At 46.3% G+C, this 23927-nt stretch overlaps 1 protein-coding gene across 1 annotated transcript; it reads left to right on the top strand.

Annotated features, from left to right (window-relative positions):
- Positions 1-852: 852 nt before the first annotated feature.
- LOC125538648 (sugar transport protein MST1-like) lies at positions 853-5649 on the top strand. Its single transcript, XM_048701914.1, has 4 exons — positions 853-1100; positions 1197-1516; positions 4190-4822; positions 4907-5649. Exons 1-4 carry the CDS (start codon positions 965-967, stop codon positions 5357-5359), a joined length of 1542 nt encoding a protein of 513 aa, XP_048557871.1. The 5' UTR covers positions 853-964; the 3' UTR covers positions 5360-5649.
- The last annotated feature ends 18278 nt before the right edge of the window (positions 5650-23927 follow it).

Genomic DNA, 23927 nt, shown 5'->3' on the forward strand with positions numbered 1-23927 from the left:
GCCGCTCGCCGCGTGGGCCGAAGTCGGCGTGCGCGTTGTTTGCCGTCCGACAGGGCTGGCCGACGCAGATGAGAGGGGGCAGGGGAGAATCTGCGATGAATGGGCGTTGTGGTCGGGTCAGGAGATGGCGGCAAGAGGGGATCAAAGAAGAGAAACATGAGAGAGAGAGAGATGAACCTGCGGGTCATCGCATCCGGCGTTCCCAGTGGCGGCTCTGAAGGGGACACTCTCGGCCCTGGATGCCACGGTCGTCAGCTCCGGACGCCAACCGGTCGCGGGAGAGGAGAGCCACGCTCTCCTGCCTTATGCACGCGAGGACCACGATGACGATGACGGGACATGTATGGCCGGGATCCGGTAGGCAAGGTGAAGGAGACGGCGACAGCGTGGGGAAGCAGACGGCGACGGCGGCAGGCGGGGGCTGCTACTTCTCCGAAGGAGGGGGCTGTGGGAAGGAGAAGAGGCGGGGCGGGGAGGATGGCTGGCGGCAACAGGGAGGAGAGGAGAGCGGGCGGGAGCAGGAGGGAATCGGCTAGGGTTCCAGCGCTAGCTCTCATTTCTGTTGTTATTGGATATTTTTCCAAGCAGGTGAAATGACAAAAATGCCCTCGGCGGGGCAGTCAATTTACACGCGGTGGCAGGCTGGAGGCCACCCTATTCATTGCGACAGTTTCTGCCTCTAATCCGACGGCCAAGGTCAATCCGGAGCGAGATCAGATGGACGAAATCGCATCAAGGAATCGATCCGACGGCCACTAGTGCCTGAGCTCTGAAAGCGCTTGTAGGGCGCTTGGTTTCTTGTTTTAGGATGCTCCGAGGGACACACCCCTGCCACTCACCGGTCACCACCCCTATACAATACCACACTGATCGGGATTAGCTACAACGCGCTGTGTAGTTGTTATAGCTAGTGGTCAAGTCTGCGCGTGCGTGCAAGTGAGGCTAACCCGGTGGCAGGCTTGCGATGACTGGTGGAGGGTTCGCCGTGGCCGATGCCCCGTCGGGCGACTACGGCGGCGGCATAACCTTCTCCGTCGTGGTCACCTGCCTCATGGCAGCCTCCGGTGGCCTCATCTTCGGCTACGACATCGGCATCTCAGGTACCGGCCTCACAAGTGTATGCAATTCTGCCGAGATGTGTCTTTCTCTAATCTCTATGCATGTACGTACATCGGTGATAATGTTTGGTCGATCAGGGGGCGTGACGGCGATGGAGTCATTCCTGGAGGAATTCTTCCCGGGCGTGCTCCGACGGATGGCGGCGGCGCGGCGGGACCAGTACTGCGTCTACGACAGCCACGTGCTCACGGCGTTCACGTCGTCGCTGTACCTGGCGGGGCTGGTCGCGTCGCTCGCGGCTGGCCGGGTCACCAGGGCGGTCGGGAGACAGGCAGTCATGCTAGCTGGCGGCGCGTTCTTCTTCGCCGGCGCCGCCGTGAACGCCGCAGCGGTGAACATCGCCATGCTCATCGTCGGCCGCATGATGCTCGGCTTCGGCATCGGCTTCACCAACCAGGTATGTTTGGTATTCATAACAGCTGATCTGTATCTGGAACCAGTACAGAATTTTTGGAACTGTATAAGTAGAAACAACGAGCTGGTTGCTGAATTTCAAGAAAATCACAATCTGTTTGGCCCTTTAAACTGTATAAACTCGACCAGATTGTTTACTCTATTGAAGATTTGGTCTAATTTAAATGTTTTTTCAAACAAGCGACAGTTTATTAGGTGGCTAACTCGGTGCCTAAGTATAGTACTCCCTTCATTTTTATATACAAAGCCACAAACTCAAATTACAGGTATCAAAATAAAAATTAATGTGTGCTTTACATACCAAATTATTTTCTCAATTACCAGGTTAATTAATAGGATGCATGCACATTAGAGGAAATTGAGTGGCCAGAAGGGAGGAAGTTGTTGAGCGTGTCATTATCATCCACTACATGCATGCTAATAATTAAACCATGGATTAATAGTATGAGAAAACATTATTAATATTTGCCTTGATTACTGTTGGTGGCCTTGTATAGATGCAAAATGTGTTTTTCATAATGGCCTCGTATAAAAAAATGGAGGGAGTATTGTTTCTACTCCCTCCGATCCAAATAAATTGTCGCATCTTTAGTAAACTTATTTTGATGTGTGGCGAATGAGCCACCTAATAAACTGAAAGAAAACCTAGACCTGAAAAACCTGAATGTGACAACAATCTACCCAACTGAAGTGATACATCTCTATATATTGTCGTGGCTCCTGATTTTGATGTGTGGCGATTGATCTACATAGAGTGATAAATAAAGCTACTCACCCACCTATCAGATAAAGCTCCCAATGAGACAATAATAGTTCTCTATGTATTGCCCTCACTTTCAATGTAATTTCACTGAAATTTCAGTAATTTCAACAATATTCAGTCAAAATATTTCAACAATTTCAGCAGTAAACATAAGTTCTGAAACTGAGATTCAAAACATATTGCCTGCCTAAACAAGGATTCGCAATTGCATAGAAAAAAGGTTTCATAAAGGGGGTGACTATGGTCCCTCAAAAAGAGGGGTGGGGTGGCTATGGCTTGGTGGAAATTATCTTGGTAGGAGGGCGTAATTCCACACATCTTCTATATCAATATCTATATCTGTATCTGTATCTATCTATATCCATCTATATCTCCGCAAGTCGCTCTTTTATATTGCTGAAGCGAGTCTCACCAACCGAGTTTGCACAGTTCAGCAAATTCGTAAGTTTACCTTCCATGGTCTATACTCATCAATTCCATAATTTAGTGCATATAGGGTTTTCTCAAAAGTCAAACTCTACAAGTTTGAACCAAGATTGTATAGCAAAATATCTACATCCAGAATACCGACTACTCCCGGTGTATCTCATTAGATACATCATAAGATGTATTTTTATAGTGTATACATACTTGGTATGGTAGGTATAAATAGTTTTTCCTCTGAACTTTATCAATGTTTGTAAAGTTTGACTTAAAAAAATGCACCACATTATGGAACGAAAGGAGTACTTGCAATTTACTTCTACCACTCTTACTTAGAATCGCTGCCTAACAATCCCGGATGGAGGGAATAATATTGTAATAGTTCGTCAATCTATATAAACTCCAAGCAAATACAAAAGGTTGACTGAAATTCACTCGGATCCTCTAGCAACTACCGGATTGTATTTGTTGTGTTGAACTCGGACCTTGCCGAGATGAATGAATAAAACAAAACCCATTCTAACTCAAAAAAAGAGACTGAAATGCAATGTATTTTCTTGATGATTATATGCTTTAGCTATGCAGGCATTTAAAGTTATAACCCACTTTAATTAAGAGGTCAACATTTCGGATGGTCCAAGGAGAAACCACGTACCGTGAAGTCCTACAGCCGTTCACATGTCATGCAGATTAGTAGAAAGGTGGTAGCTGGCTGGGCCCTTTGCTTCGTTTGTCCGCTGCCTCCCCTGGTTAGCTAGGGCAAGTGGCTAGTTTTGACTCAGAGGGTGTTTGTTTACAGGGATTTATTGGTCTAGGGACTTAAATAAGTCCCTATAAGTTTCATCTAAATTAAACAGGAGGGACTTGTAGAGACTTAAAGTAGTCATTTGGAACTTATGAAATAAGACTTTTAATGAGGGACTTATAGGGACTTATAGATGTAATATTGTCTTATAGAGACTTATAAGTCTCAGGAACCAAACAGGTAGGGACTTTTTAAGGATTTGAGACTTATAAGTTAAGACTAAAAAAAGTCCTAAGACTTATAAACCAAACAGGGCCTCAACCCATCGCTCTCGTGTTACTCAAATTGAATAGTGGATAGGATGTCGCGTTTCATCTTTTGTTCAGACTTCAGTGGTTAAGGTGCAACATTCTGCTCGTGCAGGCACGCATGGGTGAGTCAAGCATCTCACTTTCCTTCGTTGGGCGGGCGTTGTGGTAGGTTGGTGATAGCTCCTCCTATGTTTCTGTCGTCCGTGCAGCGCTACTCGTCCATTGCCTACATCACATGTCGCACGAATATAATGGTCGACCCGAAGTCGATTACTATTAGGACACACTGACTAATCCGCACGTACTCTCTCGGAGGGAGTACTAATCGCTTGCGTCCTGATTAATAACTACGCTTCACGTGTGCGATGTACGAACAAATGCACCATGTGACGTGACCGTGGCAACTCATGACAGGCGGCGCCGGTGTACCTGGCGGAGACGGCGCCGGCCAAGTGGAGGGGCGCCTTCACGACGGGGTTCCAGCTCTTCCTCGGCATCGGCAACCTCGCGGCCAACCTCACAAACTACGGCGCCGCGCGCATCCCGCGGTGGGGCTGGCGGCTCTCCCTCGGCCTGGCGGCGGTGCCGGCGGCCGTCATCCTCGTGGGCGCCCTGCTCATCCCGGACACTCCCAGCAGCCTCATCGTGCGCGGGCGGGTGGAGCAGGCGCGCGCCGCGCTCCGCCGTGTCCGCGGCCCCAGGGCCGACGTGGACGCTGAGCTGGAGGACGTGGCCCGCGCGGTCGAGGTGGCGCGCTCCAACGAGCAGGGCGCGTTCCGGAGGATCCTCAGGAGGGAGTACCGCCCCCACCTGGTGATGGCCGTGGCCGTGCCGCTCTTCCAGCAGCTCACCGGGGTCATCGTCATCGCCTTCTTCTCGCCGGTGCTGTTCCAGACGGCCGGGTTCGGGAGCAACGCCGCGCTGATGGGCGCCGTCATTCTCGGCGCCGTCAACCTCGGCTCCGCCCTCGTGTCCGTCGCCACGGTGGACCGCTACGGTCGCAGGCCGCTGTTCTTGGCTGGTGGACTCGTCATGATCATGTGCCAGGTACAACAAACACGGAAAGGGAACGCATGCTTTCGGTTTCCACGTCGTGATTCTGACAGTTCGTTTGCTGCTGCCTTTGATTAGGTTGCGGTTGCGTGGATCATGGGGTCGCAGATCGGCCGTGACGGCGAGTCCGCGATGGCGAGGAAGTACTCCGTCGCGGTGCTGGCTCTGACATGCGTGTTCTCGGCGTCGTTCGGGTGGTCGTGGGGTCCCCTGACGTGGGTGATCCCCGGCGAGATATTCCCGGTGGAGGTCCGGTCGGCGGGGCAGGGCATCAGCGTGGCCGTCAACCTCGGCGCCACCTTCGTGCTCACGCAGACGTTCCTCTCCATGCTGTGCAGCTTCAAGTACGCCACGTTCATCTACTACGCGGCCTGGGTCGCCGTCATGACAGCCTTCGTGGTGGCATTCCTGCCGGAGACCAAGGGAGTGCCCCTGGAGGCCATGGGCGCCGTCTGGGCGCGGCACTGGTACTGGGGACGCTTCGTCAAGGTGCAGCAGCCGCCCAAGAACACCGACGCGCTCATAAACTGACGACGTTTAGCGCCTTTGTCATCGTGGCAAAGATGGGTATGGGTGTGGCTTTGATCTCCGTACCCGTACGTGTTTGTGTCTGTGTGTTCGTGTGTGGGTATATGGAGCCGCAGTGCTGCTTGTGGAAAGATTTGTGTTTCTTTTTTCTTTTCGTTTTCTTTTCTTTTGTGGAAAAATGATTGTTGTTTCGTGCTGTTGTAGTACGTCCATTCGTCATTCCGGATTGAATAACATTCGTTGTCTGCGCTAGCAAGAAGAAAATGACACATACAAGAAAATGGACTCATCAAGACTTGTTTGAGAGTTACAAATGACTGTAAAACCAAGGTTTATTTCCCATAACAATTGTTTGAGTGTCAAGTTCATGTGACTAGTTTGCTATCCATTGTGCTTGGCTGACTAATGCTCCAAGTTCATGTGACTAGTTTGCTATCCATTCGATTCCTAGCGCAGGGAAGGAGAGTTTGAGGAGGCGGAGCTCCTAGACATAATGGCGAGGCGCGGGGCGATCAGTGGCCGCAACGAAGGCGAAGGAGACTAGGGATAGCCATGGCAGAGGAAGCTTTGAGCTACGATTGTGGTGGCTACTACAGTGGGCGAGAGGGCCTTCGCCTAAGATGCCCGCCGGCGGTACCTGAAACTTAGTAGCCACCGCTCCTCCCTCCCGCGACGCGCCTGCGCGCGCCGGGGGGGGGGGGGGGGCCTAGCCGCCGCTCCTCCCGTCCCCCTCCCACCTCTCCCTCCCCCGCCGCCGCCGGCAGGCGTTGACGGGCAAAGCCCGGTCGGCGCGGCGGCGGCGGGGCCTTTCCCTCCTCCTCTGCCATCGGGGTTCGTCGCGGGGCAGAGCTCGCGGGTGGCGACGCTGGGATGCGGCAGGGCCCAGCGGCACGGCGCTGGTGGTGCGGGGCGGCGGTGCGGCCGTCTAGTGGCGACGCGGTGGCGGTCTGAGCCCCGGTGGAGGTGCGGCGGCTGCTGGGTGGTCCGGCTCAGGTGGCGGCGCGCTGGTGGGCGCCTGGCCAGATCCGCCCGGATCTGGCGCCTGTGGTCCGGCTGGCGACGCAGGGGCTGGAGGGAGCTCGCCGGAGCTCCCGTGTGCTGCCGGTTGGCGGCGTCTCGTGCGGGGCAGCGGGAGGTTGTGGCGGCCGGCATCGCGTGATGGTGGTTGCGTGTCCAACCAGGGGATCTCGAGCTCCCTGTTGGATGGCACGGGCTGCGCTGGCCTTGGTCTGCGGTCGGCTGCCTCCTCCTTCCCGGGGAGGCAGCGGGGTGGTGGTGGTGCCCTGGGAGGTGTGTGGCCGGCGACTCCGACGCGTGGAGCTCGCCGAGCGGCGCGGGTTGGGCAGTGGCCGGGGTGGTCGCTGCTCCGGTTGTGGATGGTTCCACGGTGGCTTGGCAAGTCGGCTTCGGCGACGGCTGGCTCGTCCTGGCGTCGGTTCGTCCGTAGGCGGCTTGTATCGGCCTTTGATCCCCCCTCCGTGTCGTCCGGTCGCTATGTTCGGCGAAGGGCTGGCCTTCTCTCTGCTGCGGTCCATCGCTTGTCTCGCGCCCGGTGCGCAGGTGCGAGCTCGTCTCGCACATAGTGCCGCAGGACTAAGCTCGTCTCGCGCACAATGCTGCAGGACTGCCTCGTCTCACGCACGGTGTTATGGAACCGAGCTCGCCTCGCGCCCGGTGCTGCAGGACGGGTCGATGGAGGCCAGATGGCCGACCTATTGGGTCTCGACGCTGGGGGTTGCCCAGGGGTGCGAAAGGTGGGACCTTTCTGCTTGTCTCTTTGGTTGGGATAGCGGCAGGTCTCGGCTGAGGTGGTGTCAAGGTCTTGGATGTCGGGCGGCGACCCTGGTGGTGGTTGCGCGGTGCTCTCGGGCGGAGGCCGTGGCTTGGTGCTGCCCGGTGGCCATGGCCGCCGGGGTGCGGCGTTCGGTGGCAGTGAGTTTTGACTGGGGTGAAACCCCGTTCTATCTTCGGACGGACTGGCAGCGGCGAAGCTCGTTCCCTTCTTGAAGGCGTCGTCGCGGCTCCCATTACTCGTCGTGCAGCTCCGGGGGAAACTCTAATCCTCGGATTGGGCGGTGGCGGTGCTACCTCTTGAGCACTGTGTTGGTTTTCCCCGAAGAGGAAGGGATGATGCAGCAAAGTAGCGTAAGTATTTTCCTCAGTTTTGAGAACCAAGGTATCAATCCAGTAGGAGGCTACGTGCGAGTCCCTCGTACCTGCACAAAACAAATAAATCCTCGCAACCAACGCGAATAGGGGTCGTCAATCCCTACACGACCAGTTACGAGAGTGAGATCTCATAGATATGATAAGATAATATTTTTGGTATTTTTGTGATAAAGATGCAAAGTAAAATAAAGGCAAAGTAAAAAAGTAAAGGAAATAACTAAGTAATAGGAGATTAATATGATAAAGATAGACCTGGGGGCCATAGGTTTCACTAGTGGCTTCTCTCGAGAGCATAAGTATTCTATGGTGGGTGAACAAATTACTGTTGAGCAATTGACAGAATTGAGCATAGTTATGAGAATATCTAGGTATGATCATGTATATAGGCATCACGTCTGAGACAAGTAGACCGACTCCTGCCTGCATCTACTACTATTACTCCACTCATCGACCGCTATCCAGCATGCATCTAGAGTATTAAGTTAAAAACAGAGTAACGTCTTAAGTGAGATGACATGATGTAGAGGGATAGACTCATGCAATATGATGAAAACCCCATCTTGTTATCCTCGATGGCAACAATACAATACGTGCCTTGCTGCCCCTACTGTCATTGGGAAAGGACACCGCAAGATTGAACCCAAAGCTAAGCACTTCTCCCATTGCAAGAAAGATCAATCTAGTAGGCCAAACCAAACTGATAATTCGAAGAGACTTGCAAAGATAACCAATCATAGATAAAAGAATTCAGAGAAGATTCAAATATTATTTATAGATAGACTTGATCATAAACCCACAATTCATCGGTCTCAACAAACACACCGCAAAAAGAAGATTACATCGAATAGTTCTCCACAAGAGAGGGGAGAACATTGTATTGAGATCCAAAAAGAGAGAAGAAGTCATCTAGCAAATAACTATGGACCCGTAGGTCTGAGGTGAACTACTCGCACTTCATCAGAGAGGCTATGGTGTTGATGTAGAAGACCTCCGTGATCGATGCCCCCTCCGGCGGACCTCCGGAGCAGGCCCCAAGATGGGATCTCATGGATACAGAAAGTTGCGGCGGTGGAATTAGGTTTTCGGCTCCGTATCTGATCATTTGGGGGTACGTAGGTATATATAGGAGGAAGGAGTACGTCCGTGGAGCAACAGGGGGCCCACGAGAGTGGAGGGCGCACCTGGGGGGGTAGGCGCGCCCCCCTACCTCGTGGCCTCCTCTTTTGTGTCTTGACGTAGGGTCCAAGTCTCCCGGGTCTTGTTTGTTGAGAAAATCACGTTCCTGAAGGTTTCATTCCGTTTGGACTCTGTTTGATATTTCTTTTCTTTGAAACCCTAAAACAGGCAAAAAACAGCAATTCTGGGTTGGGCCTCCGGTTAATAGGTTAGTCCCAAAAATAATATAAAGGTGAATAATAAAGCCCAATAATGTCCAAAATAGTAGATAATATAGCATGGAGCAATCAAAAATTATAGATACGTTGGAGACGTATCAAGCATCCCCAAGCTTAATTCCTGCTCGTCCTCGAGTAGGTAAATGATAAAAACAGAATTTTTGATGCGGAGTGCTACTTGGCATAATTTTAATATAATTCTTCTTAATTGTGGTATGAATATTCAGATCTGAAAGATACAATACAAAAGTTTAATATCGACATAAAAATAATAATACTTCAAGCATACTAACAAAGCAATTATGTCTTCTCAAAATAACATGGCCAAAGAAAGTTATTCCTACAAAATCATATAGTCTGGCTATGCTCCATCTTCACACAAAATATTTAAATCATGCACAACCCCGATGACAAGCCAAGCAGTTGTTTCATACTTTTGACATTCTCAAAACATTTTCAATTTTCACGCAATACATGAGCGTGAGCCATGAACATAGCACTATAGGTGGAATAGAATGGTGGTTGTGGAGAAGATAAAAAGGGAGAAGATAGTATCACATCAACTAGGCGTATCAACGGGCTATGGAGATGTCCGTCAATAGATATCAATGTGAGTGAGTAGGGATTGCCATGCAACGGATGCACTAGAGCTATAAGTATATGAAAGCTCAAAAAGAAACTAAGTGGGTGTGCATCCAACTTGCTTGCTCATGAAGACCTAGGGCATTTTGAGGAAGCCCATCATTGGAATATACAAGCCAAGTTCTATAATGAAAAATTCACACTAGTATATGAAAGAGATAACATAGGAGACTCTCTATCATGAATATCATGGTGCTACTTTGAAGCACAAGTGTGGTAAAAGGATAGTAACATTGTCCCTTCTCTCTTTTTCTCTCTTTTTTTATTTTTTTATTTGGGCCTTTTCTCCTCTCTTTTTTATGGCCTTTTTTCGTCCAGAGTCTCATCCCGACTTGTGGGGGAATCATAGTCTCCATCATCCTTTCATCACTGGGACAATGCTCTAATAATGATGATCATCACACTTTTATTTTTCTTACAACTCAACAATTACAACTCGATACTTAGAACAAATTGTGACTCTATATGAATGCCTCCGGCGGTGTACCGGGATATGCAGTGACTCATGAGTGACATGTATGAAAGAATTATGAACGGTGGCTTTGCCACAAATACGATGTCAACTACATGATCATGCTAAGCAATATGACAATGATGGAGTGTGCCATAATAAACGGAACGGTGGAAAGTTGCATGGCAATATATCTCGGAATGGCTATGGAAATGCCATAATAGGTAGGTATGGTGGCTGTTTTGAGGAAGGTATATGATGGGTGTATGATACCGGCGAAAGGTGCGCGGTATTAGAGAGGCTAGCAAAGGTGAAAGGGTGAGAGTGCGTATAATCCATGGACTCAACATTAGTCATAAATAACTCATATACTTATTGCAAAAATCTACAAGTTATCAAAGCAAAGTATTACACGCATGCTCCTAGGGGGATAGATTGGTAGGAAAAGACCATCGCTCGTCCCCGACCGCCACTCATAAGGAAGACAATCAATAAATAAATGATGCTCCGACTTCATCACATAACGGTTCACCATACGTGCATGCAACGGGAATCACAAACTTTAACACAAGTATTTCTCGAATTCACAACTACTCAACTAGCACAACTTTAATATCACCATCTTCATATCTCAAAACAATTATCAAGCATCGAACTTCTCATAGTATTCAACACACTCATAAGAAAGTTTTATTATTAATCTTCTATACCAAGCATATTAGGATTTTTAAGCAAATTAACATGCTACTTAAGACTCTCAAAATAATCTAAGTGAAGCATGAGATATCAATAGTTTCTATAAAACAAATCCACCACCGTGCTCTAAAAGATATAAGTGAAGTACTAGAGCAAAACTATATAACTCAAAAGATATAAGGGAAGCACATAGAGTATTCTAGAAAATTCCAAATCATGTATGGCTCTCTCAAAAGGTGTGTACAACAAGGATGATTGTGGTAAACTAACAAGTAAAGACTCAAATCATACAAGACGCTCCAAGCAAAACACATATCATGTGGCGAATAAAAATATAGCTCCAAGTAAAGTTACCGATAAAAGTAGACGAAAGAGGGGATGCCTTCTGGGGCATCCCCAAGCTTTGGCTTTTAGGTGTCCTTAGATTATCTTGGGGGTGCCATGGGCATCCCCAATCTTAGGCTCTTTTCACTCCTTGTTCCATAATCCATCAAATCTTTACCCAAAACTTGAAAACTTCACAACACAAAACTTAAAGTAGAAAATCTCGTGAGCTCCGTTAGCGAAAGAAAACAAAAGACCACTTCAAGGTACTGTAATGAACTCATTATTCATTTATATTGTTGTTATACCTACTGTATTCCAACTTCTCTATGGTTTATAAACTATTTTACTAGCCATAGATTCATCAAAATAAGCAAACAACACACGAAAAACAGAATCTGTCAAAAACAGAACAGTCTGTAGTAATCTGTAGCTAGCGCAAGATCTGGAACCCCAAAAATTCTAAAATAAATTTCTGGACGTGAGGAATTTATCTATTAATTATCTTCAAAAATAATTAACTAAATATCACTTTCCAAATAAAAATGTCAGTAGTTCTCATGAGCGCTAAAGTTTCTGTTTTTTACAGCAAGTGTAACAAGACTTTCCCCAAGTCTTGCCAACGGTTCTACTTGGCACAAACACTAATTAAACTCAAAAAAGCACAACAAAAACAGAGGATAGATAAATTATTTATTACAAAACAGGAGCAAAAAGCAAGGAATTAAAATAAAATTGGGTTGCCTCCCAACAAGCGCTATCGTTTAACGCCCCTAGCTAGGCATAACAAGCAAGGATAGATCTAGGTATTGTCATCTTTGGTAGGCAATCCATATGTGGCTCTCATAATAGATTCATAAGGTAATTTAATTTTCTTTATAGGAAAGTGTTCCATGCCTTTCCTTAATGGAAATTGGAATCTAATATTTCCTTCCTTCATATCAATAATTGCACCAATCGTTTTAAGGAAAGGTCTACCAAGAATAATAGGACATGAAGGATTGCAATCTATATCAAGAACAATAAAATCTATGGCCACATAATTCCTATTTGCAACAATAAGAACATCATTAATTCTTCCCATAGGTTTCTTAATAGTGGAATCCGCAAGGTGCAAGTTTAAAGAGCAATCATCAAAATCACAGAAACCTAACAAATCACACAAAGTCTTTGGAATCGTGGAAACACTAGCACCAAAATAACATAAAGCATAGCATTCATGATCTTTAATTTTAATTTTAATAGTTGGTTCCCACTCATCATAAAGCTTTCTAGGGATAGAAACTTCCAATTCAAGTTTTTCTTCATAAGGTTGCATTAAGGCATCAACGATATGTTTAGTAAACGCTTTATTTTGACTATAAGCATGAGGAGAATTTAGCACGGATTGTAACAAGGAAATATAATCAATCAAAGAGCAATTTTTATAGTTAAATTCCTTGAAATCCATAATAGTGGGTTTAGCAACACCTAGGGTTTTAATTTTTTCAATCCCACTTTTATCAATTTTAGCATCAAGATCAAAAAATTCCGAATTCTTGGAATGCCTTCTAGGTAAAGGTGGATCATATTCAGTCCCATCATTATCAAGATTCATATTGCAAAACAAAGATTTAATAGGGGACACATCAATAACTTTTAGATCTTCATCTTTATTTTCATAGGAACTAGAAGAACACGCTCTTATAAAGGCATCTTTCTTAGCACGCATCCTAGCGGTTCTTTCTTTGCACTCATCAATGGAAATTCTCATGGCTTTGAGAGACTCATTGACATCATGCTTAGGTGTAATAGATCTAAGTTTCAAAGAATCAACATCAAGAGTAATTCTATCAACGTTCCTAGCCAAATCATCAATATTAAGCAATTTTTCTTCAATCAAAGCATTGAAATTCTTTTGCAAAGTAATAAATTATTTAATATTAGATTCAAAATCAGAGGGCATCTTATTATAATTTCCATAAGAATTGTTGTAGGAATTACCATAATTATTAGAGGGATTACTAGGATAAGGCCTAGGGTTGAAATTTCCTCTATATGCGTTGTTACCAAAATTGTTCCTACCAACAAAATTCACATCCAAAGATTCATTATTATTCTCAATCAAAGTAGACAAGGGCATATAATTAGGATCAGAAGAAACACTCTTACTAGCAAATAATTTCATAAGTTCATCCATCTTTCCACTCAAAACATTAATTTCTTCTTTCGCATGCACCTTTTTATTAGTAGATCTTTCAGTATGCCATTGAGAATAATTAACCATAATATTATCTAGGAGTTTAGTAGCTTCTCCTAAAGTGATTTCCATAAAAGTGCCTCCCGCGGCCGAATCTAAAAGATTTCTAGAAGCAAAATTCAATCCGGCATAAAAAATTTGTATAATCATCCACAAATTTAAACCATGAGTAGGGCAATTACGTATCATTAGTTTCATTCTCTCCCAAGCTTGTGCAAAATGTTCATGATCAAGTTGCTTAAAATTCATAATATCGTTTCTAAGAGAGATTATCTTAGCGGGAGGAAAATACTTAGAGATAAAAGCATCTTTGCACTTATTCCATGAATCAATACTATTTTTAGGCAAAGACGAAAACCAAGCTTTAGCACGATCTCTAAGCGAAAAAGGAAATAGCTTCAATTTAACAATATCATTATCCACATCTTTCTTCTTTTGAATGTCACACAAATCAACGAAGCTATTTAGATGGGTAGCGGCATCTTCACTAGGAAGGCCGGAAAACGGATCTTTCATGACAAGATTCAGCGAAGCAGTATTAATTTCACAAGATTCAGCATCGGTAAGAGGAGCAATCGGAGTGCTAATAAAATCATTGTTGTTAGTATTGGTGAAGTCACATAATTTAGTATTATCTTGAGCCATCGTGACAAGCAAGCAAACTAACACACAAGCAAACAAAAAGCAAGCGGGCAAAAAGAGACAAATAAAGAAGGAGAGGGAGGATAGAGAGAGAGGGTGAATAAAACGGTAAGGGTGAAGTGGGGGAGAGGAAAACAAGAGGCAAATAGCAAATAATGTAATGCGGGAGATAAGGGTATGTGATGGGTACTTGGTATGTTGACTTTTGCGTAGACCTCCCCGGCAACGGCGCCAGAAATCCTTCTTGCTACCTCTTGAGCACTGCGTTGGTTTTCCCCGAAGAGGAAGGGATGATGCAGCAAAGTAGCGTAAGTATTTCCCTAAGTTTTGAGAACCAAGGTATCAATCCAGTAGGAGGCTATGTGCGAGTCCCTCGTACCTGCACAAAACAAATAAATCCTCGCAACCAACGCGAATAGGGGTTGTCAATCCCTACACGACCACTTACGAGAGTGAGATCTGATAGATATGATAAGATAATTTTTTTGGTATTTTTGTGATAAAGATGCAAAGTAAAATAAAGGCAAAGTAAAAAAGCAAAGGAAATAACTAAGTAGTAGGAGATTAATATGATAAAGATAGACCTGTGGGCCATAGGTTTCACTAGTGGCTTCTCTCGAGAGCATAAGTATTCTACGGTGGGTGAACAAATTACTGTTGAGCAATTGACAGAATTGAGCATAGTTATGAGAATATCTAGGTATGATCATGTATATAGGCATCACGTCCGAGACAAGTAGACCGAGTCCTTCCTGCATCTACTACTATTACTCCACTCATCGACCGCTATCCAGCATGCATCTAGAGTATTAAGTTAAAAACAGAGTAACGCCTTAAGCAAGATGAGATGATGTAGAGGGATAGACTCATGCAATATGATGAAAACCCCATCTTGTTATCCTCGATGGCAACAATACAATGCGTGCCTTGCTGCCCCTACTGTCACTGGGAAAGGATACACCGCAAGATTAAACAGAAAACTAAGAACTTCTCCCATTGCAAGAAAGATCAATCTATTAGGCCAAACCAAACTGATAATTCGAAGAGACTTGCAAAGATAACCAATCATACATAAAAGAATTCAGAGAAGATTCAAATATTATTCATAGATAGACTTGATCATAAACCCACAATTCATCGGTCTCAACAAACACACCGCAAAAAGAAGATTACATCGAATAGTTCTCCACAAGAGAGAGGGGGAACATTGAATTAGATCCAAAAAGAGAGAAGAAGCCATCTAGCTAATAAGTATGGACCCGTAGGTCTGAGGTGAACTACTCGCACTTCATCGGAGAGGCTATGGTGTTGATGTAGAAGCCCTTTGTGATCGATGCCCCCTCCGGCGGAGCTCCGGAACAGGCCCTAAGATGGGATCTCATGGATACAGAAAGTTGCGGCGGTGGAATTAGGTTTTTGGCTCCGTATCTAATTGTTTGGGGGTACGTAGGTATATATAGGAGGAAGGAGTACATCGGTGGAGCAACAGGGGGCCCACGAGAGTGGAGGGCGCACCTGGGGGGTAGGCACGCCCCCTACCTCGTGGCCTCCTCTTTTGTGTCTTGATGTAGGGTCCAAGTCTCCCGGGTCTTATTTGTTGAGAAAATCACGTTCCCGAAGGTTTCATTCCGTTTGGACTCCGTTTGATATTCCTTTTCTTCGAAACCCTAAAACAGGCAAAAAACAGCAATTCTGGGCTGGGCCTCCAGTTAATAGGTTAGTCCCAAAAGTAATATGAAAGTGGATAATACAGCCCAATAATGTCCAAAACAGTAGATAATATTGCATGGAGCAATCAAAAATTATAGATACGTTGGAGACGTATCAGGCGGCGCTCCGGTGTCGTATCCTTCCTGAAGGCGCCCCCTTGGAGCCCACGGTTCGTCGTATGCGGCTTCATCTCTTCACGGCGGTAGTGCTAGGGGTGGTGTTGCCGCGCTCAGCACCTGTGTATCATGCCTTGGGTGTGTGCGTGTGTTGTGGTGGCGTACGTTGTACTGAGTTGTGAGGATCGTGCTTTATATATAAAGCGGGGCGAAAGCCTTTTTCGGTAAGACCCGCCGGCGAGCGGGGGCAGGACCAGCTACCGTGTAGTGTGTGGCTTCTCTGAGGGAGGAGAATGATAGGTATGGGAGCGTGTGGCTTGGTGGGAGTAATCCGTCTAAGTGTAGGGTGGAGAAGGGTGGTGTTGGGAATTTATCTCCGCATGTACATATTGTAAACCAATGGATCAATTGGGATTCTTCCTCTCCTTCCTTTATAATAAATGATACGCATAATCGTACGTATTCGAGAGAGAAAAAGACAGGTATGGGAGCAGTAGAGGGGTGAGGAGACGCCGAGGAAAGAGGAGACATTCGGGGTGTCAGGTCAGTTCTTCTTCTTCTTCTTTTCTTCCTATGACATACAGACCCCACACATCAGCAATAACGGCCGTCTAGGTTGGTCATTGCCCAGTGCCACATGACCCTAGCGGATGGACCTTGCTGTCAGTTTTTGTGTCAAAACACGGTCAATCCATGATTTAGTGCTTTCGGCCACGCGCTTACTGAAAAGGTGTTCTCTACAAATTGTTGCCAAATATTGGCCTTCCTTGTTGGAGTCGCACTCCCCGCAAGGCCGCAAGGGACCAATAGAACACCTCTAGAGTTATGTATGGCTGTGGAGCAGGGTTTTTGTAAGTGTTGTCTTCTGGATGGGAGGAAACATCCCTAAGCTGAAGCACCTGCAGCAACAAAACACGAGGAGAGGAAGCTCAGCCTCTAGCCTTGGGCCCACCTGTTCCAACGGTATGAAATGTTCTTTAGTCGGCCACAAAGTGTAGCTAAAGGTGATCTCAAAACCATCATCTAGTGTGAGCAGAACTTGTCCAAACAACCTTTCAATCTCTCCAGGTATAGAATTGGAAAAAAATTGATAGTTTCAGGATCTTCCACAAAACTTGCTTGATGTCAATCCAATGAACATTATCCAAAATCATGATGTTTCTATATTTCTAGATACACCAAAGTTCAGCTGAGCTAACTAAATTAGTTAAAAGATAGTTCTGATTGGCTATCTATAATTTTGCTACGGATTCATAAGAACTACCAACATAAAAAAACTAGCTATGACATGCCAGAGCTCATTAGAAACCTCACAATCAAGAACAAGTGTTGGGTAGTTTCATGTTCCATACATAATAGACAATATTTAAACTTTTAAAGTTTCCTTTTCTTCAGATTATCCATGTCATGAAATGAAGGGCGGCCTCGGGTTCAGGGATTTCCGCCTGTTTAATCAGGCCCTACTCGCCAGGCAGGCGTGTCGCTTACTTACTAATCCTAATAGCTTATGTGCGCAGGTGCTAAAGGCTCGCTACTACCCGGAGGGTCGCCCCAAGGACACTGTCTTCTCGGGGAACGCCTCCCCTACATGGCAGGGCATGCAGCATGGTCTTGAGCTCTTGAAAAAGGGCATCGTGTGGCCTGTCGGGAATGGACAGAACATCCACATTTGGCGTGATCCCTGGCTGCCCACTGAGCCTTCGCGCCATCCCATTACTCGGCAAGGGAGCTACTGGCTCAAGAGAGTCGCGGAGCTCCTCAATGAGTATGGTAATTGGCGTATGGACCTTCTTCGTCGCCACTTCCTTCCTCCGGACATCGACTCCATCAGCAGCATCCGTACATCGCCGCGCGTCACCGACGATATCATTGCCTGGGCGCATGAGAGGAATGGTATCTTCACCGTTCGCTCGGCCTACCGCCTTGCCATGGACGAGCGCGAGTGAGGGAGTCCTGGATTAGGGGGTATCCGGACAGCCGGACTATATCCTTTGGCCGGACTACTGGACTATGAAGATACAAGATTGAAGACTTCGTCCCGTGTCCGGATGGGACTCTCCTTGGCGTGGAAGGCAAGCTTGGCAGTACGGATATGTAGATCTCCTTCCTTGTAACCAACTCTGTGTAACCCTAGCCCCCTCCGGTGTCTATATAAACCAGAGGGTTTAGTCCGTAGGACCAACAACAACAATCATACCATAGGCTAGCTTCTAGGGTTTAGCCTCTTCGATCTCGTGGTAGATCAACTCTTGTACTACTCATATTATCAAGAACAATCAAGCAGGACGTAGGGTATTACCTCCATCAAGAGGGCCCGAACCTGGGTAAACATCGTGTCCCCCGCCTCCTATTACCATCCGCCTAGATGCACAGTTCGGGGCCCCCTACCAGAGATCCGCTGGTTTTGACACCGACATTGGTGCTTTCATTGAGAGTTCCTCTGTGTCGTCATCGTTAGGCTGGATGGCTCCTTCAATCATCGATAGCGATGCAGTTCGGGGTGAGAATTTTCTCCTCAGACAGATCTTTGTATCCTGCGGCTCTCACTGCGGGCCAACTCACTTGGCCATCTGGAGCAGATCGAGAGTTACGCCCCTGGCCACCAGGTCAGGTTTGGAAGCTTAAACTACACGGCCGACATCCGTGGAGACTTGATCTTCGACGGATTCGAGCCCCTGCCGAGTGCGCCGCACGGTCACGATGAGCATGATTTAGCTCTACCATCGGACAGTGTTCAGGAGACCGCACCGGCAACCGCTCCGACCCTCAATTCGGAGCCAATTGCGCCATCCATGGACGGGTGGATAGACCCCGCCACGGAGGCCGCATTCTCAGCGGCGATCGAGCCGAGTATCGACCTTACCCTTCACGGGAGCCGTGACGCCGAACTGTCGGATTCTTCCCCGACCACGGACTCCAAACTGCGTGCGCCCGTGCCTATCGAATCCAACTGGGCGCCGATCATGGAGTTCACCTCCGCGGATATCCTTCAGCACTCGCCCTTTGAGACATACTGAACTCATTAAGGTCTCTCTCCTTGTCAGGAGAGTCCTGGCCGAACTATGGCTGGCCAGGTCGGGATGCGGACGACGAAGAAATTCGCCGCCCACCCACCACCCACTTAATAGCCACTATCGACGATTTGACCGACATGCTCACCTTCGACTCCGAAGACATCGACAGTATGGACGACGATGCAGGAGACGAACAGGAGCCACTGCCCACAGGGCACTGGACGCCCACTTCATCATATGATGTATACATGGTGGACACACTCAAAGAAAATGACGACGAGGAACGGAAGGACGTAGCGAAGGATCGTTCCCTCGAGAAGCAGTCAAAGCGGCGGCGTAAGCACCGCTCCAAATCCTGCCTCGGCAGAAACAGCAATCATATAGACTCAGCGATAGAGCAGGGTGAGCCAGCAGACGACAAACACGGCATTGAACCACCGTCCGACCACGGCAACACGGAGAATCAAACCGAACAACCCGACTCCGGCGAAGATAACAGTCCGGATGACATCACACCGGACAGGCACCCGGAGCAAAAGAATACCCATCAAAGGCTTGTCGCCACTGCGAGGAGTCTGAAAAAGCATAAGCAAAGGCTCAGAGCTGCACAAGACACACTCAGAATTAGATGGAGTGAAGTACTCAACACTGCAGCAAAGTACGGCGGTAGTCGCCAAACAAAGAGCTACCCGAAGCGAAAGCTGCTACCTGAATTCGATGAGGAGGCCTTAGATCCCCCGCAATCGAAAAACAAAACAACCATCCGGTCAGATAGACGACCTCGTGGCCAACATAGAGCGGCAAAAGACGCCGCACACAAGCCAGTATGCGATCCATGTGAGGGCTCGCATCAAAAGGACGGCGCAACCAGATCCATCTACGGGCCAAGCAAGCGTGCTCCAGCATGCAATGCAACACAACAAAAATCCGAACACCATGGTACATCCAAATACAGGGGTGCCGCACACCCCCTATGTTTCATCGATGAGGTGCTGGACCATGAATTTCCAGAGGGATTCAAACCCGTAAACATAGAGGCGTACGACGGAACGATAGACCCTGGGGTCTGGATTGAGGACTACATCCTCCATACCCACATGGCTCGAGGAGACGATCTCCACGCCATCAAGTACTTACCCCTCAAGCTCAAAGGGCCAGCTCGGCACTGGCTTAAAAGCCTCCCCGAAAACTCCATTAGAAGCTGGGAAGAGTTCGAAGACGCTTTTCGGGCAAATTTTCAAGGGACCTATGTTCGACCACCGGATGCAGACGATTTAAGTCATATAACTCAACAGCCCGGAGAGTCAGCCCGAAAGCTTTGGAACAGGTTTCTCACTAAAAAGAACCAAATAGTCGACTGTCCGGACGCTGAAACCTTAGTAGCTTTCAAGCACAGCGTTTGAGAGGAATGGCTTGCCAAACACCTCGGCCAAGAAAAGCCGAGAACAATGGCAGCATTAACAAGCCTCATGACCCGCTTTTGTGCGGGCGAGGACAGCTGGTTAGCCCGATGCAGCACCAGCGACCCAAGTACATCCGAAGTCAGGGACGGAAACGGGAAGCCACGACGCAGCAAAAACAAGCGCCGGAATAAAGAAGATAGCCCGAAGAGCACGACGGTAAACGCCGGATTCAGAAGCTCTCGGCCAGGTCAGCAAAAGCTGCCCTCCAAGGGCAACAGAGACGAACTGTCCAGCTTGAACAAGATTTTGGACAAACTATGTTAGATCCACAGCACCCTCGATAAACCTGCAAATCATACCCATAGAGAATGTTGGGTCTTCAAGCAGTCCGGCAAACTCAACGCCGAACACAAGGGGCAGGATACACCAAGCGAAGACGAGGACGAACCTCACAAGAAAAGCACTGGGGAACAGAAGAAATTCCCACCAGAAGTCAAAACAGTAAACGTGTTACACGTGATGAAGGGGAGAAACAAAGCGGCACTCCTAGAGACACATGCCCCAGGGCCTATCACCGCTGCACTACTAGGAAAAGGCCTACTAGTGGCGCACCAGTTTTGCCTACTAATGGCGCACTACTGGTGCGCCACTAGTACCACGCCACTAGTATTATATACTAATGGCGCACCATGTCGTGCGCCATTAGTATAGACCAACATGCGCCATTAGTATCTGGCATACTAATGGCGCACTGTGGGGTGATGCGCCATTAGTATGAATATTAGGTTTTTTTTACTTTTCTGATTTTTGCACAGGTTACAAAATATATTATTGGACAGAATATAGACAGCACCACACAGCAAGAGCAGATTCATCGAATACAATAGAAGATTAGTCTCCGAATACAATTCATCATATTAGTCTCCAAATTCAAAAGACCGAAAAAAGATAGAACATTACAAGTCTCGAGACCGCGAGTAGCGAGTTTGTCGGAAGTAATACTAATCCTAACAAGTCCTACTAATCATCATCATACAACTTCTACTCATTATTAATAACAAGTCATACGATCATCATCTTGATAGTCATCGAACCAACCCTACTTAATTGTTCTTAGCACATGATCATCAGTATTAGGCAGGACCTAAATACCCTATTTAAGGTAAAATAGCATAAAACAATATAGACCCTGACTCTCCATTATGGAGAATGGAGAACATCCTGTCTCCAATTCTTGCGCTTTGCTTCCTTTTGCTTCCAAGAACCTCCTTACGATGTCCATACATTTTTTCCATCCTTTGATTTTCATGTCTCCACTTCTTTTAGAAATCTCGTATGGACAGTTGAGATTCGTAGGATGACCTAGTTGTATGTTCAAAACATTAAGACTACCTTTCTGATACATCAAATGAGGCACACAATTCTCTGGGATTATCTGTTGAAAAACATAGTAATAACTTCATAGTTAGCAATGATGTACTAGTTTTAGAAGTATGCAAAAGATGCACGGATGTCATAATAGTAAAAATCTTACCAGGGTATCTCCATGGTAGTTACCGTAGTTGAACACATGCACTAGTGGCACGTATTGACCATAATGTTGAGGAGTTTGATTGTGGATATTGTAATTCTCAATGTCAGTACAAAATCCGACCAGATGATTTTTCTCCTTGTAAGTTGTTAATTCAGAGCCATCGGTGTAGTGGGTTTTGTCTACCATCTCCCGCACATTCTTTGAACAATAAAAATAAGCTGTCAATGGAAATAAGCTGTCAACTATTTTGAAATAAACAATATAAATTAGCTAATAACTATGTTTGAGAAACTCACATAGCGGTAGAACTGGAGCCATATCAACAAGGACCCAAATGTCCATATTGTCTTGGTCGATGTCAAGATTACCAAGATCCATGGTGATAAGCATACCCTCATCAAAACCATACATCTTGCAAAATGCTTCCCAATTTTTGCAACCAAAATGGGTTACGCTCTCAGAATTATACAGATTTACTTCAAAGTCCACATCGTGATGAGTCCTTAGGTGAATTTTCTTTGTTTCAGAAATTTCATGGTCTTCAAAATCCATCCTCTCCAAGACATAGCGTCTTGCATGGCATGGGATAAGCTATACTCGATTTGTAAAAGATGAAAATTACACATTGAAATAGTTGAAGTCATGCTTAATTATGAAAAAAACAATTATCGTCGTTGTGTACCGTTTCAACTTCGAAGGTCTCCTCGAGCTTAATGCTGAAGCGCCGATCATCGTCCAGGTGAGGCCTATCGCACAGACCTCGATCGTCGTGGCACCAGTTGCACTCCCCCGGGAGACTTTCGTCGTCCGATGATGACATTTCCTACGTTCATAATTCAAAACTACATCATCTCTTGACATTAGTAATAACTATGAGTTGATATCACACTTCTATATGTATAACACAAGAGGCAGTTGATCCTACTTAATTAAGTACTAAGATACCCAGGCCCGTGCATTAGTCGCAAGTACCCCATATGTCCTATTTTTAGCAAAGTCATGCTAAAATTCACGGAAAATTTCAGCATGACCTTTGCTGAAAATAGGACATATGGAGTACCCGGATTTGCCGGAACGGAAGTTAATCGACATTCCAGCAAACGCAAGGGCCTCTCGGGGTACCTGCAAAATCATCACGACACGATGGTCGGAGACATGACCTTTGCTGAAAATTGTTTTCTGTAAAAGATGATCATGCCAGCCAGCCAGGCAGGTGATTGTCACTCAAATTAAGCTGGGCTTAGACTGACTGAAGCATCTGTCTTCCTCCCTTTCTTTTTCTCTCTTCCTTTCACATTAACTTTACTTTCCAAAGGAAATAAAAAATACAATGCATACATACATACTAAAGCAGGTAGATAGATAGTTAGATAGATGAGCATGTTCAGTTTACAAGAATGAATATAAACAAGCAAAGAATGCATGCATGCATATCAACCCTGCCTTGACAAATCTACCAAGCCTGCCTAAAGCATGTCTGCATGATGGGTATCACACTATCAGTTACTACCAGTTAATTACTAGTCATGCCAAATAAAATACTCCTCCTCATCATCATATAAAAAATGAGCAACCAGAATTAGTTAAGCTCAGTCTCAATGTTCTAAAAACATAAGAGCTCATGTCATACATATGCTGGTGTGGTAAAGGAAAATATTGATAAAATAGCTCTAGCTCTTAAGAGTCTAAACGGAAGCATGTGAAAAAATGGCCAAGATTGCACCTTCTATCTACTCTGGCCCTAAGTCCCAATTTAGTTTTACAAGCCAAAGCATGAGAAAACAGCAGATAGAAGGAAAATCAAGCTTGCAGATTTAAAATATGGTTTGACACAAGGCATGTTTGCTTATTTCAAGATATCGAACAACCTTCATTTGAGCCAAGGCAGATAACTTTTAAGCTATGCCACTGAAGAATAAGGACGCCAAACAGAATATAGTCAACACCATATTATATTATGCTCCAGTGCAGCAGAAAATTTACATCAGACCAATTAGGCTCATTTTTCAAACTCCTGAGCTTGCAACTTTGCACCCCCTGCCTAATAGACTAGACATACTGATTAAATCTTACACCCTATCCATCGAGTTTCACACTGACAGAAAGAACATCACATTTATCATCAAATGCTAAGCTAACATCATTCAAGCACTTCAATTAACAAATTTGCATAGCAGAGGAGCTCGCCGTCCGGTGACAAGGCAGAGGCAGGTCGGCAGCGGCCGGCGTTGAAGAGG

The sequence above is a fragment of the Triticum urartu genome, chromosome 2 (genome assembly GCF_003073215.2).
Source record: "Triticum urartu cultivar G1812 chromosome 2, Tu2.1, whole genome shotgun sequence".
NCBI classification, from domain to species: domain Eukaryota; kingdom Viridiplantae; phylum Streptophyta; class Magnoliopsida; order Poales; family Poaceae; genus Triticum; species Triticum urartu.

Excerpts from the sequence above, each read along its gene's own strand:
- LOC125538648 (XM_048701914.1), top strand. The coding sequence starts at position 965 with ATGACTGGTGGAGGGTTCGCCGTGGCCGATGCCCCGTCGGGCGACTAC. Across the intron at positions 1,517-4,189 it reads GCATCGGCTTCACCAACCAG|GCGGCGCCGGTGTACCTGGC; the intron begins GTATGTTTGGTA and ends AACTCATGACAG. Across the intron at positions 4,823-4,906 it reads TCGTCATGATCATGTGCCAG|GTTGCGGTTGCGTGGATCAT; the intron begins GTACAACAAACA and ends GCCTTTGATTAG.